Source organism: Gymnoscopelus microlampas (assembly GCF_963454915.1).
Source record: "Gymnoscopelus microlampas genome assembly, chromosome: 5".
Taxonomy (NCBI): Eukaryota; Metazoa; Chordata; class Actinopteri; order Myctophiformes; family Myctophidae; genus Gymnoscopelus; species Gymnoscopelus microlampas.
Window position 1 is genome coordinate 58,923,163 of NC_139942.1, and position 17,500 is coordinate 58,940,662.

The window sequence follows — 17,500 nt, forward strand, 5'->3', positions numbered from 1 at the left end:
AGGGTAGCTTTGTGAGTTAAACTGTGTGTAGACACACAGGGTAGCTGTGTGAGTTAAACTGTGTGTAGACACACAGGGTAGCTGTGTGAGTTAAACTGTTTGTAGACACACAGGGTAGCTGTGTGAGTTAAACTGTTTGTAGACACACAGGGTAGCTGTGTGAGTTAAACTGTGTGTAGACACACAGGGTAGCTGTGTGAGTTAAACTGTGTGTAGACACACAGGGTAGTTGTGTGAGTTAAACTGTGTGTAGACACACAGGGTAGCTGTGTGAGTTAAACTGTGTGTAGACACACAGGGTAGCTGTGTGAGTTAAACTGTTTGTAGACACACAGGGTAGCTATGTGAGTTAAACTGTGTGTAGACACACAGGGTAGCTATGTGAGTTAAACTGTGTGTAGACACACAGGGTAGCTGTGTGAGTTAAACTGTGTGTAGACACACAGGGTAGCTGTGTGAGTTAAACTGTTTGTAGACACACAGGGTAGCTGTGTGAGTTAAACTGTGTGTAGACACACAGGGTAGCTGTGTGAGTTAAACTGTGTGTAGACACACAGGGTAGCTGTGTGAGTTAAACTGTTTGTAGACACACAGGGTAGCTGTGTGAGTTAAAGTGTTTGTAGACACACAGGGTAGCTGTGTGAGTTAAACTGTGTGTAGACACACATGGTAGTTGTGTGAGTTAAACTGTTTGTAGACACACAGGGTAGTTGTGTGAGTTAAACTGTGTGTAGACACACAGGGTAGTTGTGTGAGTTAAACTGTGTGTAGATACACAGGGTAGTTGTGTGAGTTAAACTGTGTGTAGACACACAGGGTAGCTGTGTGAGTTAAACTGTTTGTAGACACACAGGGTAGTTGTGTGAGTTAAACTGTGTGTAGACACACAGGGTAGTTGTGTGAGTTAAACTGTGTGTAGACACACAGGGTAGCTGTGTGAGTTAAACTGTGTGTAGACACACAGGGTAGATGTGTGAGTTAAACTGTTTGTAGACACACAGGGTAGATGTGTGAGTTAAACTGTTTGTAGACACACAGGGTAACTGTGTGAGTTAAACTGTTTGTAGACACACAGGGTAGCTGTGTGAGTTAAACTGTTTGTAGACACACAGGGTAGCTGTGTGAGTTAAACTGTTTGTAGACACACAGGGTAGCTGTGTGAGTTAAACTGTTTGTAGACACACAGGGTAGTTGTGTGAGTTAAACTGTGTGTAGACACACAGGGTAGCTGTGTGAGTTAAACTGTGTGTAGACACACAGGGTAGCTGTGTGAGTTAAACTGTGTGTAGACACACAGGGTAGCTGTGTGAGTTAAACTGTTTGTAGACACACAGGGTAGCTGTGTGAGTTAAACTGTTTGTAGACACACAGGGTAGCTGTGTGAGTTAAACTGTTTGTAGACACACAGGGTAGTTGTGTGAGTTAAACTGTGTGTAGACACACAGGGTAGCTGTGTGAGTTAAACTGTTTGTAGACACACAGGGTAGCTGTGTGAGTTAAACTGTTTGTAGACACACAGGGTAGCTGTGTGAGTTAAACTGTGTGTAGACACACAGGGTAGCTGTGTGAGTTAAACTGTTTGTAGACACACAGGGTAGCTGTGTGAGTTAAACTGTTTGTAGACACACAGGGTAGCTGTGTGAGTTAAACTGTGTGTAGACACACAGGGTAGCTGTGTGAGTTAAACTGTGTGTAGACACACAGGGTAGCTGTGTGAGTTAAACTGTGTGTAGACACACAGGGTAGCTGTGTGAGTTAAACTGTGTGTAGACACACAGGGTAGTTGTGTGAGTTAAACTGTTTGTAGACACACAGGGTAGCTGTGTGAGTTAAACTGTTTGTAGACACACAGGGTAGATGTGTGAGTTAAACTGTTTGTAGACACACAGGGTAGCTGTGTGAGTTAAACTGTTTGTAGACACACAGGGTAGTTGTGTGAGTTAAACTGTGTGTAGACACACAGGGTAGCTGTGTGAGTTAAACTGTTTGTAGACACACAGGGTAGCTGTGTGAGTTAAACTGTTTGTAGACACACAGGGTAGCTGTGTGAGTTAAACTGTTTGTAGACACACAGGGTAGCTGTGTGAGTTAAACTGTTTGTAGACACACAGGGTAGTTGTGTGAGTTAAACTGTGTGTAGACACACAGGGTAGCTGTGTGAGTTAAACTGTTTGTAGACACACAGGGTAGATGTGTGAGTTAAACTGTTTGTAGACACACAGGGTAGCTGTGTGAGTTAAACTGTGTGTAGACACACAGGGTAGCTGTGTGAGTTAAACTGTGTGTAGACACACAGGGTAGCTGTGTGAGTTAAACTGTTTGTAGACACACAGGGTAGTTGTGTGAGTTAAACTGTTTGTAGACACACAGGGTAGTTGTGTGAGTTAAACTGTGTGTAGACACACAGGGTAGCTGTGTGAGTGTCCCAGAGAAGACCGTTTCAATCGGTGACAATCCATTGTGCAGTCGTCGCAGTTTCTGTTAAACAGCGTTCAGCGAGGAGAAAAACAACACCGAGATAATGGCGGGTTAGGGGAAGCTTTAGAGCGGCGGCGGATGGGAACGAAAATCTTCCATTGACATTAACTTCCGTTTCCGGTGTGCTACAATGAAATGTGTCACTGCAAGAAAAAAAAAAGACCACTTTGCGTAGAACTACAAGATTGGCACGCAATGTGTTAACTCATTCAGTGCCAAACTTATTTCTGGCTTTATCATCCCTGTGCCAAGGCCAAAAATACATTGTAAAAAAAAAAGTGCTCAGGAGCCGAGATACAGCTTTTTTCAGTAAGAAGTTAAATAAAATCACACCCAGTGTGAAGTGGGCGGTGTGTGGTCATCACATGACTCACTTAAAAAAAAACATAAATGTGTTTTTTTTTAAGTGCCATACTGCTATTCATAGGGCTGCACATGTGTCAGTCAGGTTGCAGTCATGTGATCTACTCTCTGTGTTGTGATTGGTTCAGGTAGCAGTCATGTGATCTGCTCTCTGTGTTGTGATTGGTTCAGGTGGCAGCCATCCAATCAGAAGTGACCAAGCAGCAGAAGGAGAGTGAAGACGACCTGGCCAAGGCGGAGCCTGCTCTACAGGCTGCAGACCACGCCCTGAACACACTAAACAGAGTACACACTAACTACACACCTAACACACACATACAGCCCTGAACACACTAAACAGAGTACACACTAACTACACACCTAACACACACATACAGCCCTGAACACACTAAACAGAGTACACACTAACTACACACTTAACACACACATACAGCCCTGAAGACACTAAACAGAGTACACACTAACTACACACCTAACACACACATACAGCCCTGAACACACTAAACAGAGTACACACTAACTACACACCTAACACACACGTACAGCCCTGAACACACTACACAGAGTACACACTAACTACACACCTAACACACACATACAGCCCTGAACACACTAAACAGAGTACACTAACTACACACCTAACACACACATACAGCCCTGAACACAATACACAGAGTACACACTAACGTACCTACCTCTACGACCTACGACCTCTACCCTGATCACTTTAAAAGACGTATCAGAGTCTCGTAGAATCGGGGAGAAAACGTGCCATCTAGAGTAAAACCACTGACACACATCTAGAGTAAAACCACTGACACACATCTACAGTAAAACCACTGACACACATCTAGAGTAAAACCACTGACACACATCTACAGTAAAACCACTGACACACATCTAGAGTAAAACCACTGACACACATCTACAGTAAAACCACTGACACACATCTACAGTAAAACCACTGACACACATCTACAGTAAAACCACTGACACACATCTACAGTAAAACCACTGACACACATCTAGAGTAAAACCACTGACACACATCTACAGTAAAACCACTGACACACATCTAGAGTAAAACCACTGACACACATCTAGAGTAAAACCACTGACACACATCTAGAGTAAAACCACTGACACGCATCTAGAGTAAAACCACTGACACACATCTAGAGTAAAACCACTGACACACATCTAGAGTAAAACCACTGACACACATCTAGAGTAAAACCACTGACACACATCTAGAGTAAAACCACTGACACACATCTACAGTAAAACCACTGACACACATCTACAGTAAAACCACTGACACACATCTAGAGTAAAACCACTGACACACATCTAGAGTAAAACCACTGACACACATCTAGAGTAAAACCACTGACACACATCTAGAGTAAAACCACTGACACACATCTACAGTAAAACCACTGACACACATCTACAGTAAAACCACTGACACACATCTAGAGTAAAACCACTGACACACATCTACAGTAAAACCACTGACACACATCTACAGTAAAACCACTGACACACACTCACATAAGAGTAACACACTGTGTCCCTGTACATTTCTACATGAATTTGACATAACTACACTGTGTGTGTGTGTGTGCGTGTGTGTGTGTGTGTGTGTGTGTGTGTGTGTGTGTGTGTGTGTGTGTGTGTGTGTGTGTGTGTGTGTGTGTGTGTGTGTGTGTGTGTGTGTGTGTGTGTGTGTGTGTGTGTGTGTGTGTGTGTGTGTGTAGATGAACCTGACAGAGCTGAGGACCTTCCCTAACCCTCCCTCCATCGTCGCTAACGTCTCAGCAGCTGTGTTGGTCCTCATGTCTCCTCCGGGGAAAATCCCTAAAGACCGGAGCTGGAAGGCTGCCAAGATGGTCATGAGCAAGGTGAGTCCCACAGGGCTCTGCACTAGAACTAGAGTTCTCAAATTCTACCCGAACCCGACCCGACGTTTTCGGGCCGAGCCGGGCCTCAAAAGTATGCTAATTGGTCGGGCCGAGCCGAGCCTCGGGCTCCATGAAAAAAAAATATATATATATATATTTTTTTTATTGTATTTATTTTTATAATATATTTTTGAATTCTGTTCTGTCTGAATGTGTATTTATCTATTATGAGGATGGCGCTGACAGCGTTAACTTGCACTGTGCTGCTCACGCTCACTGAGCCAGCAGCAGAGTGAGAGAGAGTAAAAAAAAAGCGATTCTGGGCGAGCGTTCCGGTGGTAAACAGAACACTCGCCCCAAAACACACTCACCCCCATTCATTTCGCGGACAGAGGCCGCCGGATTAGACCCGGGCGAGTGTGTTTGGGGACGAGCGTTCTTGTAATCCATTGCCGCATATGTAGCCATGGTTCACATTCATGTTCCAGGGCTACTGCCTATCGCATGATGCATCCATATCAAGGGCCCTTTTAATACAAAAACCCACGGCAATTTCGGTCTACACAGTACACCAGCCTTCAACAATAGTGTACATTCAGTGGTCAGGTTCGTTCAGAAATCAATTGAAGAACGCAGGAGCGAGTTTTCCATATATAGCCAGTTAGCCACGCGCGAGAACGTGCATACACATGTGTTCTATATGTTATAACATGTGTTCTATATGTTATAACTCTATAAGGTGTGTTCTATATGTTATAACTCTATAACATGTGTTCTATATGTTATACCTCTATAAGGTAGATGAGTTTCTACAGAACCTGGTGAGCTTTGATAAGGAACACATCCCTGAGCCCACGGTGCGTTGTGTCAGAGACGACTACCTCAGTGACCCAGAGTTCAACCCAGAGTTCGTACGACAGAAATCCTCTGCTGCTGCTGGCCTCTGTGCCTGGGTTATAAATATGATACGCTTCCATGAGGTACACACACACACACACACACACACACACACACACACACACACACACACACACACACACACACACACACACACACACACACACACACACACACACACACACACCTCTGCCTGGGTTATTGCGAACGCAGCGCAAGTGGAGCTTACTATGAAACCGTGCTCGGGTTGTGTGTCTGTGTGCAGCATTGTGTGCACTGCCTGTGTGCAGCCGCGCCCCCATGTGACTCACGCTCTCATTGGCTGCTGACAGATCTCAGAGTGCACTACAGTGTGGCTGAAATCCGCCTGCCCCTGGGTGACTAATTACACTCCTCTGAGAGAAATACAGCAGCTACAGTCAAAAATAACACATCTACAAGCATCTAGACGAGTTCATCTATTGGGATATCTAAGAGTTCCATGTCATTTGTTAACATAGTGTTTAGTTAAATAGATGTTTTTCTACAGATCATAACATAGTGTTTAGTTAAATAGATGTTTTTCTACAGATCATAACATAGTGTTTAGTTAAATAGATGTTTTTCTACAGATCATAACATAGTGTTTAGTTAAATAGATGTTTTTCTACAGATCATAACATAGTGTTTAGTTAAATAGATGTTTTTCTACAGATCATAACATAGTGTTTAGTTAAATAGATGTTTTTCTACAGATCATAACATAGTGTTTAGTTAAATAGATGTTTTTCTACAGATCATAACATAGTGTTTAGTTAAATAGATGTTTTTATACAGATCATAACATAGTGTTTAGTTAAATAGATGTTTTTCTACAGATCATAACATAGTGTTTAGTTAAATAGATGTTTTTCTACAGATCATAACATAGTGTTTAGTTAAATAGATGTTTTTCTACAGATCATAACATAGTGTTTAGTTAAATAGATGTTTTTATACAGATCATAACATAGTGTTTAGTTAAATAGATGTTTTTCTACAGATCATAACATAGTGTTTAGTTAAATAGATGTTTTTCTACAGATCATAACATAGTGTTTAGTTAAATAGATGTTTTTCTACAGATCATAACATAGTGTTTAGTTAAATAGATGTTTTTCTACAGATCATAACATAGTGTTTAGTTAAATAGATGTTTTTATACAGATCATAACATAGTGTTTAGTTAAATAGATGTTTTTCTACAGATCATAACATAGTGTTTAGTTAAATAGATGTTTTTCTACAGATCATAACATAGTGTTTAGTTAAATAGATGTTTTTCTACAGATCATAACATAGTGTTTAGTTAAATAGATGTTTTTATACAGATCATAACATAGTGTTTAGTTAAATAGATGTTTTTATACAGATCATAACATAGTGTTTAGTTAAATAGATGTTTTTCTACAGATCATAACATAGTGTTTAGTTAAATAGATGTTTTTCTACAGATCATAACATAGTGTTTAGTTAAATAGATGTTTTTCTACAGATCATAACATAGTGTTTAGTTAAATAGATGTTTTTATACAGATCATAACATAGTGTTTAGTTAAATAGATGTTTTTCTACAGATCATAACATAGTGTTTAGTTAAATAGATGTTTTTCTACAGATCATAACATAGTGTTTAGTTAAATAGATGTTTTTATACAGATCATAACATAGTGTTTAGTTAAATAGATGTTTTTCTACAGATCATAACATAGTGTTTAGTTAAATAGATGTTTTTATACAGATCATAACATAGTGTTTAGTTAAATAGATGTTTTTCTACAGATCATAACATAGTGTTTAGTTAAATAGATGTTTTTCTACAGATCATAACATAGTAGTGAATGAACAGAAGTGTTTTTTGGGATGACGTCACATCCATCCATTGCTTCTCTCAGTAAAGGGATCATTCCTAAGTTGTGTTAGAGCCTCTTTTTTTTTCTAAAAGAAAAATGTTTTTGAATAGAATTTTGGCGGAGATCTCAGGGAATGTGTTAATGATATGTTAATGATATGTTAATGATATGTTAATGATATGTTAATGATTGCTCCTCACTGCTGTTCATGATTGAATTGTAAAAAAAGAAAATATCTACTCGTCCGTGTCTCATAGGAGGGCTGTGGACAGTTCAGCAATCTGGGAACCCATCACCGAATAAAAAGGAAAAACAGCGCCCTCTGCTGTTTTTTACTCTTTCACTTGGCTCTGGGGGGGGGGGGGGGCTAAATGGAGCACCTGTACGCAAGGAAACCGGGGTTTTGGTCTGCCCTCAGCGCTCCACTTCCTGTGGTGCGACTAGATTGAGAATCACTGATGTGTTTAACGTTGTGTTGACATTGTGTACTGTTGTGTTAACAATGTGTTGTGTTTCTTTCCATCCCTCCTGCTGTCCTGGACAGATCTTTGTGAGTACACACACACACACACACACACACACACACACACACACACACTGTGTGTGTATAGGGGACAGCTATATATATATATATATATATATATATATATATATATATATATATATATATATATATATATATATATATATACATATATATATACTAAAAAAATACAAAAAACATACCAAGGAAAATCTTTTTGGGAGTTGGCCTCCTTGTAGCCAGTGGCTGTAATGTTAATATATTCCATGTTACATCATCCACAACGTTTAATGACAATCTGTCCAGTAAATGTACGTGTGTGTGTGTGTGTGTGTGTGTGTGTGTGTGTGTGTGTGTGTGTGTGTGTGTGTGTGTGTGTGTGTGTGTGTGTGTGTGTGTGTGTGTGTGTGTGTGTGTGTGTGTGTGTGTGTGTGTGTGCGTGCGTGCGTGCGTGCGTGCGTGCGTGCGTGCGTGCGTGCGTGCGTGCGTGCGTGCGTGCGTGCGTGTGTGTGTGTAGGTGTTGTGTGAGGTGGAGGTGAAGAGGATGAGTCTGTTCCAGGCCAACGCTGACCTGGCCGAGGCAGCGGACAAACTGGACGTCATCAGGAAGAAGCTCAATGTGAGACACACACACACACACACACACACACACACACACACACACACACACACACACATACACTCTCTGTGTTGTCACTGTTGTATCCTACTGACTCACCTACCAGTGAGGAGCCCCCAGCGGGAGGACGTAGAGCCTTCGTCCTACTACTCCCGCCCAACACTCCCCACTGACAGGTGCCCCCCCCTCCAGCCCGTAGGAGTACATGCAATGACCCATATCACCCTCCTCCTCCTCCTCCTTTAATACATTATAATACCCTGTATAACTACAATTAAAAACACCTTAAATATGTTCATTATTGTATTAATAGTACATCTTCTACAACAGTGGTTCTCAAACTTTTTCATGTCAAGGACCCCCAAATTGACACTCATTAGCCCGCGGACCCCGATTTGAAAAGATATGCCAGGGACCCCCATAAGAGAAGATTTTTTTACGGCTCTAGCAATGAATCTCAACCATTTTAATTTCAAGGACCCCCAGTTTGACATGCATTAGGGCTACAGACCCCCATTTAATGGCATCTCTATCTCTGGGACCCCAATTTATATTGTAAAATCAATGTTAATTTAACTCTCAGAGTTACAGACCCATAAGGGTCCATTTGGTGCCTAATCTATCATTTAGCTGGGGGTATCATTTAGCTGGGGGTCCCCGGACCCCACTTTGAGAACCAATGTTCTACAACGCCCGTCACAAGTTAATGATTATGAACTGTTTTAGAATGATTTCTAAAATAAAGAAAAGATGTAAAAGGGGGCGGCAGTGGCTCAGGGGTAGAGTGGCCCGGTAGAGTGAACTGGAAACCACAAGGTTCACAGTTCGATCCCGGGCTGGGGGGCTCCCTCAGAGTTAGTGTGGAAGTGTCCTTGAGCAAGACTCTGAGCCCCTAACAACATGGTATTACACACTACTTAATAAATACATTAATATATTGACCCAAAAGTAACAACAAAACTAAGTATTTCCTTCCTACCGGTAACGAAAGTATTCTATTACTTTATGCCAGGTTCTGTCTGTCTGTCTGTCTGTCTGTCTGTCTGTCTGTCTGTCTGTCTGTCTGTCTGTCTGTCTGTCTGTCTGTCTCTCTCTCTCTCTCTCTCTCTCTCTCTCTCTACTCATAGTAAAGGTCTCTCTGTCTCTCTGTAGGAACTAGACAGCAGTCTGGACAGCCTGACCTCGTCGTTCAGTAAGGCGACCTCAGAGAAGGTTCGCTGTCAGGACGAGGTCAACCACACCAACACCACCATAGAGCTGGCCAATCGGCTGGTCAAAGGCCTGGAGGTGGGCGTCGCCATCACACCATATTAAAACACTGTAGGACAGGGTGTAGGACAGGCGGCCCGCGGGCCATTTGCGGCCCGCGAGAGGCAACTGTGCGGCCCGCGACGACTCCTGGCATAAAAAAAAATAAAAATTAAAAATAATAATCAAATTCACACAAACTTACAAATTGTGTGTAAAAATTATAACAGACCCCCCTGAAAAGCACTACACAAGAACCCCAGGCCTAAAATAACTGTCAAATTAGCTAGATTAGAGGGGAAAAAAAATCGAAATAAAGTTGACAAAAACAGAAATCAAAATCCACCCAAAACCGTGAAATTTTCGCCCAAAACCCGCCCAAAACAGCAAAAAAAAAATGTGCACGCGCGCTTTGCGCGCGTTCTGAATTCGGGCGCGAGGGCACCGGCCCTCAGCTTGGCACCCGAGACAGAATTTGGCCCTTGGGCAAAACTAATTGGGGAACCCTGCTGTAGGACGTTTAAAGTGGTCGGGGAGTCGTCTGATCGTTAAGCATTACACACAGCAGGAGTTTACTTCTTGAAATGGGCTGTCATATATGTCAATAATGTCATATATCTGTCATATATCGTTGTGGTTTTCACACTATAGATTGATCCCCGACCAGGGATTACACACTGTATAATAGTTCACTAGGATGCATCCAGACCCATCCAATACATCCCATTGTTTTATGCCAATTAATTTTAACCGACACCTCCCGTGATATATGCACGACTCTCTCTCTCTCTCTCTCTCAAGGAGCAAGGACCCCCAAATTAATATTTGTCCGCAGACCTCCCCCCTTCTGAAGATATGTTGTGCCATAGACCCCCATACAAGATCTGTGTGGATTTGGAAAATAGGTCTGTTTGTTGCTGTTTGGTCAGGTCCAGTGATCTTCTCCTAGCCACGGTGGCTGCTGTAATGCGCTCTGATTGGCTGTGGCGCTGATCTCCTCGCAGAGTGGTCTCAGCTCCTTTCATACTGTATGATATTGTCTAAATTCCAGTCGGCGACGGAGCCGAATATCTAACCTGCTAGATATTTGAAACGGTCGGGGAGCCATCGCCGAGCGCAATTATCGTGGCAGTATCCTCTCGCAGAGGCTTTCACACACAGCGACCAAAACATCGCCGATCCCAGCCTGATCTGCGTCAGATCGGGGGTTTTGTCGGCGAGCCCCAAAAAAAGTCCCCGACAGCATAATCGGACGAAATATGGTACAGTGTGTATGTGCCTCCAGTCAGTGTGAGTTCAGTCCTACCGAAAAGTCAAAAAGGGAAAACAAAAGTCAAAATAAAAGAGTCGGAACTTTGTGTGAACTTATTTCCAAAACAGAGACAAATTATATAGCCTACCATGAAAACATATATATATATATATATATATATATATATATATATATATTTACCACTATGTTGGTCTTTTGTTATTATAGGTGTGTGAGCTTCTGTATAGATTGTTTCACTATAAATATAAATATAGGCGTGGCTTGAGATCTGGACTCGCCTGGTGGTGTGAAAACCACCCATCTACTTCACTGTGTGTGTGTGTGTGTGTGTGTGTGTGTGTGTGTGTGTGTGTGTGTGTGTGTGCGTGTGTGTGTGTGTGTGTGTGTGTGTGTGTGTGTGTGTGTGTGTGTGTGTGTGTGTGTGTGTGTGTGTGTGTGTGTGTTCAGAGTGAGAACGTGCGGTGGGCTCACTCAGTAGCTCAGTATCATGAACAGGAGGAGACTCTGTGTGGAGATCTGCTGCTCACCGCTGCCTTCATCTCCTACGCCGGCTCCTTCTCCAAGAAATACCGCCGAGAGCTTCTGGAGAACCTGTGGATGCCCTTCCTACGCACACAGAGGGTTAGAACCTTTAGAACCTTTATTAGAACCTTTATAACCTTTATTTGAACCTTTATTTGAACCTTTAGAACCGTTATTCGAACCTTTAGAACCTTTATTCTCACACCACTGCCTGTCTCACACCACTGCCTGTCTCACACCGCTGCCTGTCTCACACCGCTGCCTGTCTCACACCGCTGGATGTCTCACACCGCTGCCTGTCTCACACCGCTGGATGTCTCACACCGCTGCCTGTCTCACACTGCTGCCTGTCTCACACCGCTGCCTGTCTCACTGCCTGTCTCACACCGCTGCCTGTCTCACTGCCTGTCTCACACCGCTGCCTGTCTCACTGCCTGTCTCACACTGCTGCCTGTCTCACTGCCTGTCTCACACTGCTGCCTGTCTCACACTGCAGCCTGTCTCACACCGCTGCCTGTCTCACACTGCTGCCTGTCTCACACTGCTGCCTGTCTCACACTGCTGGCTGTCTCACACCGCTGCCTGTCTCACACTGCTGCCTGTCTCACACTGCTGGCTGTCTCACACCGCTGCCTGTCTCACACCGCTGCCTGTCTCACACTGCTGCCTGTCTCACACTGCAGCCTGTCTCACACCGCTGCCTGTCTCACACTGCTGCCTGTCTCACACTGCTGCCTGTCTCACACTGCTGCCTGTCTCACACCGCTGCCTGTGTCACACCGCTGCCTGTCTCAAACCGCTGCCTGTCTCACACCGCTGCCTGTCTCACACTGCTGCCTGTCTCACACCGCTGCCTGTCTCACACCGCTGCCTGTCTCACACCACTGCCTGTCTCACACCGCTGCCTGTCTCACACCGCTGCCTGTCTCACACTGCTGCCTGTCTCACACTGCTGCCTGTCTCACACCGCTGCCTGTCTCACACCGCTGCCTGTCTCACACCGCTGCCTGTCTCACACTGCTGCCTGTCTCACACTGCTGCCTGTCTCACAACGCTGCCTGTCTCACACTGCTGCCTGTCTCACACCACTGCCTGTGTTGTGTCTCTTGTCAGGTTCCTGTCCCCATGATGGAGCAGTTAGACCCGGTCTCCATGATGACAGACGATGCCACCGTGGCTCAGTGGAACAACGAGGGTCTGCCTGGTGACAAGATGTCAACGCAGAACGCTACCATCCTCATTAACTGTTAGTGACGTAACTTATGCCTCATTATTACACGGCTTGGTTGAATTCTTGATTCTGATTGGTCTATTGCTGAATTCAGCGGTCTGTTATTTCTGGATAATGACCGATGAGCTCAATAACAGACCTCTGTCTAATCAAAGACTCAGAGCACCTGCTCATATCAACCTGTCTAATCAAAGACTCAGAGCACCTGCTCATATTAACCTGTCTAATCAAAGACTTAGAACACCTGTTCATATCAACCTGTCTAATCAAAGACTCAGAACACCTGTTCATATCAATCTGTCTAATGAAAGACTCAGAGCACCTGCTCATACCTGCGCTGCTTGGTTTTATGCTGTAATCCAACATGACAGCCATGTAAACAAACACACCATGTCATTTACAACTAAACGTTGCTCTCAAGAATGTTTTTGAAAACATTTGAAGTGAGAAATAGACAATGCAATAACCGAAAAGTCATTCTATTTGATCCACTACACGTCCTTATTTACCGTGGCGCAACAAGGCAACAATACCAAAACACTTGCCCAAAACACATAGCCTGGTAAACCCTCCCTCCGGAAATCTCATTTCCATTTGATTTCAGGAGAGAGTCTGGCCTGAACCGCCTTTCTGCAATATTCGCTGTGGGCTGGAGTTGGGCGGGAGTAATACCGTTGACTGACAACCCCTTCAACCAATGATCGTTTTTCCCCTTCAGCCAAACAGCAGTTCATTTTGACGAGCTCCAGACTATGTGACGCAACGGGACTTTTGGGACGGCCATGCCCAAAATAGGTTGCCTTATTGGGATACATGCGTGTCACTCCCCGCCCCTGCCGGTTCTCTAAATTTATATTTTTAAATAGGCTCTGTCATGATTAATTGACCACATATATGAAGTTAAACAACTAAATTCTATCCAAACGATATCTTAATAGTAAATTCCGTGCCTCAAAAAAGAAGTTTGAGACCGTTTTAAAACCCAAAATAAGAAGTCACGGCACTCGCAGGAACAACAATGGCTGCCGTTCGTCTTTTGTCGGCCCCAGTCAGGCTGCACTCGGCTTCATTCGGGCTCACTCGAACTCGCCACCTGATTGGCCAACTGTCGCTGTTAATCACAGAACGATGTGCGACGACGCTGATAGGCTCGTCAGTTCGGCGTATAGAGCGATTATTGCAGAAAGGCGGTTCAGGCCAGACTCTCTCCTGAAATCAAATGGAAATGAGATTTCCGGAGGGAGGGTTTACCAGGCTACAAAACACAGTCACCCAGTGGCAAATCCTGCAGTATTTATAGGGAAATCCGGCCGTACATAGAATGGGGATGAGCGTGTTTTAGGGCGAGTCTTCCAGTTACCTTATGGAATACTTTCATTTGTTTTCCGAGGCGAACTCGTCTCGGTGGATAATCACCCTGTCCGGCTTTAATTTTCAATAATGACCACCTATCCATACATTATCCCTTGCTTAACTGTCAGTGACATACCGTGTGTGTGTGTGTGTGTGTGTGTGTGTGTGTGTGTGTGTGTGTGTGTGTGTGTGTGTGTGTGTGTGTGTGTGGACCACCCAGGTGAGCGCTGGCCCCTCCTCATTGACCCTCAGCTTCAGGGCATCAAGTGGATCAAGAGTCGTTACGGCAGCAGCCTGAAGGTGGTCAGTCTGGGGCAGAAAGGGTGAGACTTTCACCAGTTATATGAAGATAGGTTGGACATGAGTGAAGTGCTCCTTTAACGAGTGTCTGCCTCAGATACTCAATCATGTTAATTACTCTTTCGGTCCTGACTAAAACCCTCATCTCACATTCATTTATATTCATTCACATTGAATATAAAGAAGAAACATGTATACACGTTTAATGTTATATATATATATATATATATATATATATATATATATATATATATATATATATATATATATATATATATATATATATATATATATATTATCTTTCACAGTTTTATATTATTATTAACAGTTATGTAGACGTCATGTTTAATGTAGTTATTATAATTATTATGCTGTGGTCTCAGGTTATTAACATGTTATTATGAAAAAGGTAGTGCACGCACATCTGAAATTACAAAAACCTAATAGAGTCTGCACACTGGTGATAATAACATGTCAATAACATGTTATTAACATGTCAATAACATGTTATTAACATGGTAGATGTCATAGAACAGGCTGTGGTCATGTTATTAACATGTTATTAACATGTTATTAACATGGTAACCATGGTAACAGGTATGTAGACGTCATAGAACAGGCTGTGGTCATGTTATTAACATGTTATTAACATGGTAACCATGGTAACAGGTATGTAGACGTCATAGAACAGGCTGTGGTCTCAGGAGACACCGTCCTCATTGAGAACCTGGAGGAGACCTTTGACCCCGTCATAGACCCCCTGCTGGGACGACACACCATTAAGAAGGGCAGGTAACTCTCACACACACACACACACACACACACACACACACACACACACACACACACACACACACACACACACACACACACACACACACCACACACACACACACACACACACACACACACACACCACACCGCGCACACACACACACACACACACACACACACACACACACACACACACACACACACACAGACACAGACACACACACACACACACACACACCACACCGCACACACACACACACACACACACACACACACACACACACACACACACACACACACACACACACACACACACAGACACACACAGACACACACACCACACCGCACACACACACACACACACACACACACACACACACACACACACACACACAGTGCAAATGCCAACATATATTTTTGGATTCTGCATTCTCTAAAAATTCCCAAATCGTCACATTTTGCAAATCTCAAAAAACTTTAAACAAAAATCTAAACTTTAACTCCAGTGTGTCCTATAGAGGTGCTATTTTAACCTTTCATTCATGTCATTGTGTGTCCTAACAGCTACATAAAGGTGGGAGATAAAGGGTGCTATTTTAACCTTTTATTCATGTCATTGTGTGTCCTAACAGCTACATAAAGGTGGGAGATAAAGGGTGCTATTTTAACCTTTTATTCATGTCATTGTGTGTCCTTACAGCTACATAAAGGTGGGAGATAAAGAGTGCTATTTTAACCCGGCCTTCAGACTCATCCTTCACACTAAGCTGGCCAACCCTCACTACAAGCCGGAGATCCAGGCTCAGACCACCCTGATCAACTTCACTGTGACCCGGGACGGTCTGGAGGACCAGCTTCTGGCCCAGGTGGTCAACCAGGAGAGACCCGACCTGGAGCACTTCAAGGTGGGCCGCTCCCCTCCCCCCCCCCTCCTGCCCTTCTCTGGTTCCACCACTTAGGGCCCCCATAACTACAGAGTCATAGATGAATAACTACAGAGACATAGCTGAATAACTACAGAGTCATAGCCCCGCCCCAGGCCGCGTGAACAAATAGATAAAGAGAGACAAAGAGCGATTGCAGAGTTGGCGAGGCTTGTGGTGTTAAGACGAGGATTAACTTTAGTGTGTGTGTGTGTGTGTGTGTGTGTGTGTGTGTGTGTGTGTGTGTGTGTGTGTGTGTGTGTGTGTGTGTGTGTGTGTGTGTGTGTGTGTGTGTGTGTGCGTGTGCATACAGAGTGAGTTAACGTTACAACAGAACCTGTTTAAGATCGAGTTGAAGCAGCTGGAGGACGAGCTTCTGTCCAGACTGTCTGCTGCCGACAGCAACTTCCTGGGAGACAACCTCCTAGTGGACAAACTGGAAACTACAAAACACACTGCTGCTGAGATAGAGATGAAGGTGTGTGTCTGTGTGTGTCTGTCTGTCTGTCTGTCTGTCTGTCTGTCTGTGTGTCTGTGTGTCCTAATTCAAGCTCTCTGTCTGTCTGTCTGTCTGTCTGTCTGTCTGTCTGTCTGTGTGTCCTAATTCAAGCTCACTGTCTGTCTGTCTGTCTGTCTGTCTGTGTGTCCTAATTCAAGCTCACTGCTACAGCTGTCACGACGTTTCATACATTTTGTCATAAAGATTTTACACATGGGATATGGTTAAGTAACCCTTTAAGACCTGGAACGCATCTGTGTCATTTTATTATTTGAGCTAAAAAGCATTATTTTACACTTTGGCTATTCAAAAAATAGCAGATCTACAAGCTCATGAGCTTGTATATTTGCTATTTTTGAAAAATCGTATTTTTTTTTGCAAATCTTGAGATTTGAGTTACAAAAGCGAACATTTGTAACTCAAATCTTTGCTTCTGGGGGATTCAACAGTTTTTTGAAAAAACGTATGTCGCCATAATATCAGTGGTTCTTTTTTCCATGTCAAGGACCCCCAAAATGACATGTATTTGACCCCCATCTAAAAACATATGTTCCAGGGACCCCCAGAAGCAAAGATTTGAGTTAAAAGGTTTTGCTTTAAAACAATATATATTAAAAGATTTGCACACATTTTCACGATTTTTCAAAAATAGCAGATCTACAAGCTCGTAGCGCGGCACTCGGTGCCGCGCTATGAGCTTGTAGATCTGCTATTTTTGAATA

At 43.4% G+C, this 17,500-nt stretch overlaps 1 protein-coding gene across 1 annotated transcript in view; it reads left to right on the forward strand.

Moving 5' to 3' along the window:
- The window catches only part of dnah9l (dynein, axonemal, heavy polypeptide 9 like), a gene marked incomplete at both ends in the record, with an annotated part of 207,600 nt that overhangs the window by 134,841 nt on the left and 55,259 nt on the right, over positions 1–17,500 (forward strand). The window contains 11 exons of the mRNA XM_084057033.1: positions 3,013–3,126; positions 4,602–4,745; positions 5,543–5,725; positions 8,554–8,655; positions 9,808–9,942; positions 11,624–11,797; positions 12,812–12,944; positions 14,503–14,605; positions 15,252–15,374; positions 16,057–16,261; positions 16,593–16,757. Of these exons, the coding sequence (XP_083913159.1) occupies positions 3,013–3,126; positions 4,602–4,745; positions 5,543–5,725; positions 8,554–8,655; positions 9,808–9,942; positions 11,624–11,797; positions 12,812–12,944; positions 14,503–14,605; positions 15,252–15,374; positions 16,057–16,261; positions 16,593–16,757 (1,581 nt within the window). The remainder of the gene's footprint in view (positions 1–3,012; positions 3,127–4,601; positions 4,746–5,542; positions 5,726–8,553; positions 8,656–9,807; positions 9,943–11,623; positions 11,798–12,811; positions 12,945–14,502; positions 14,606–15,251; positions 15,375–16,056; positions 16,262–16,592; positions 16,758–17,500) is intronic.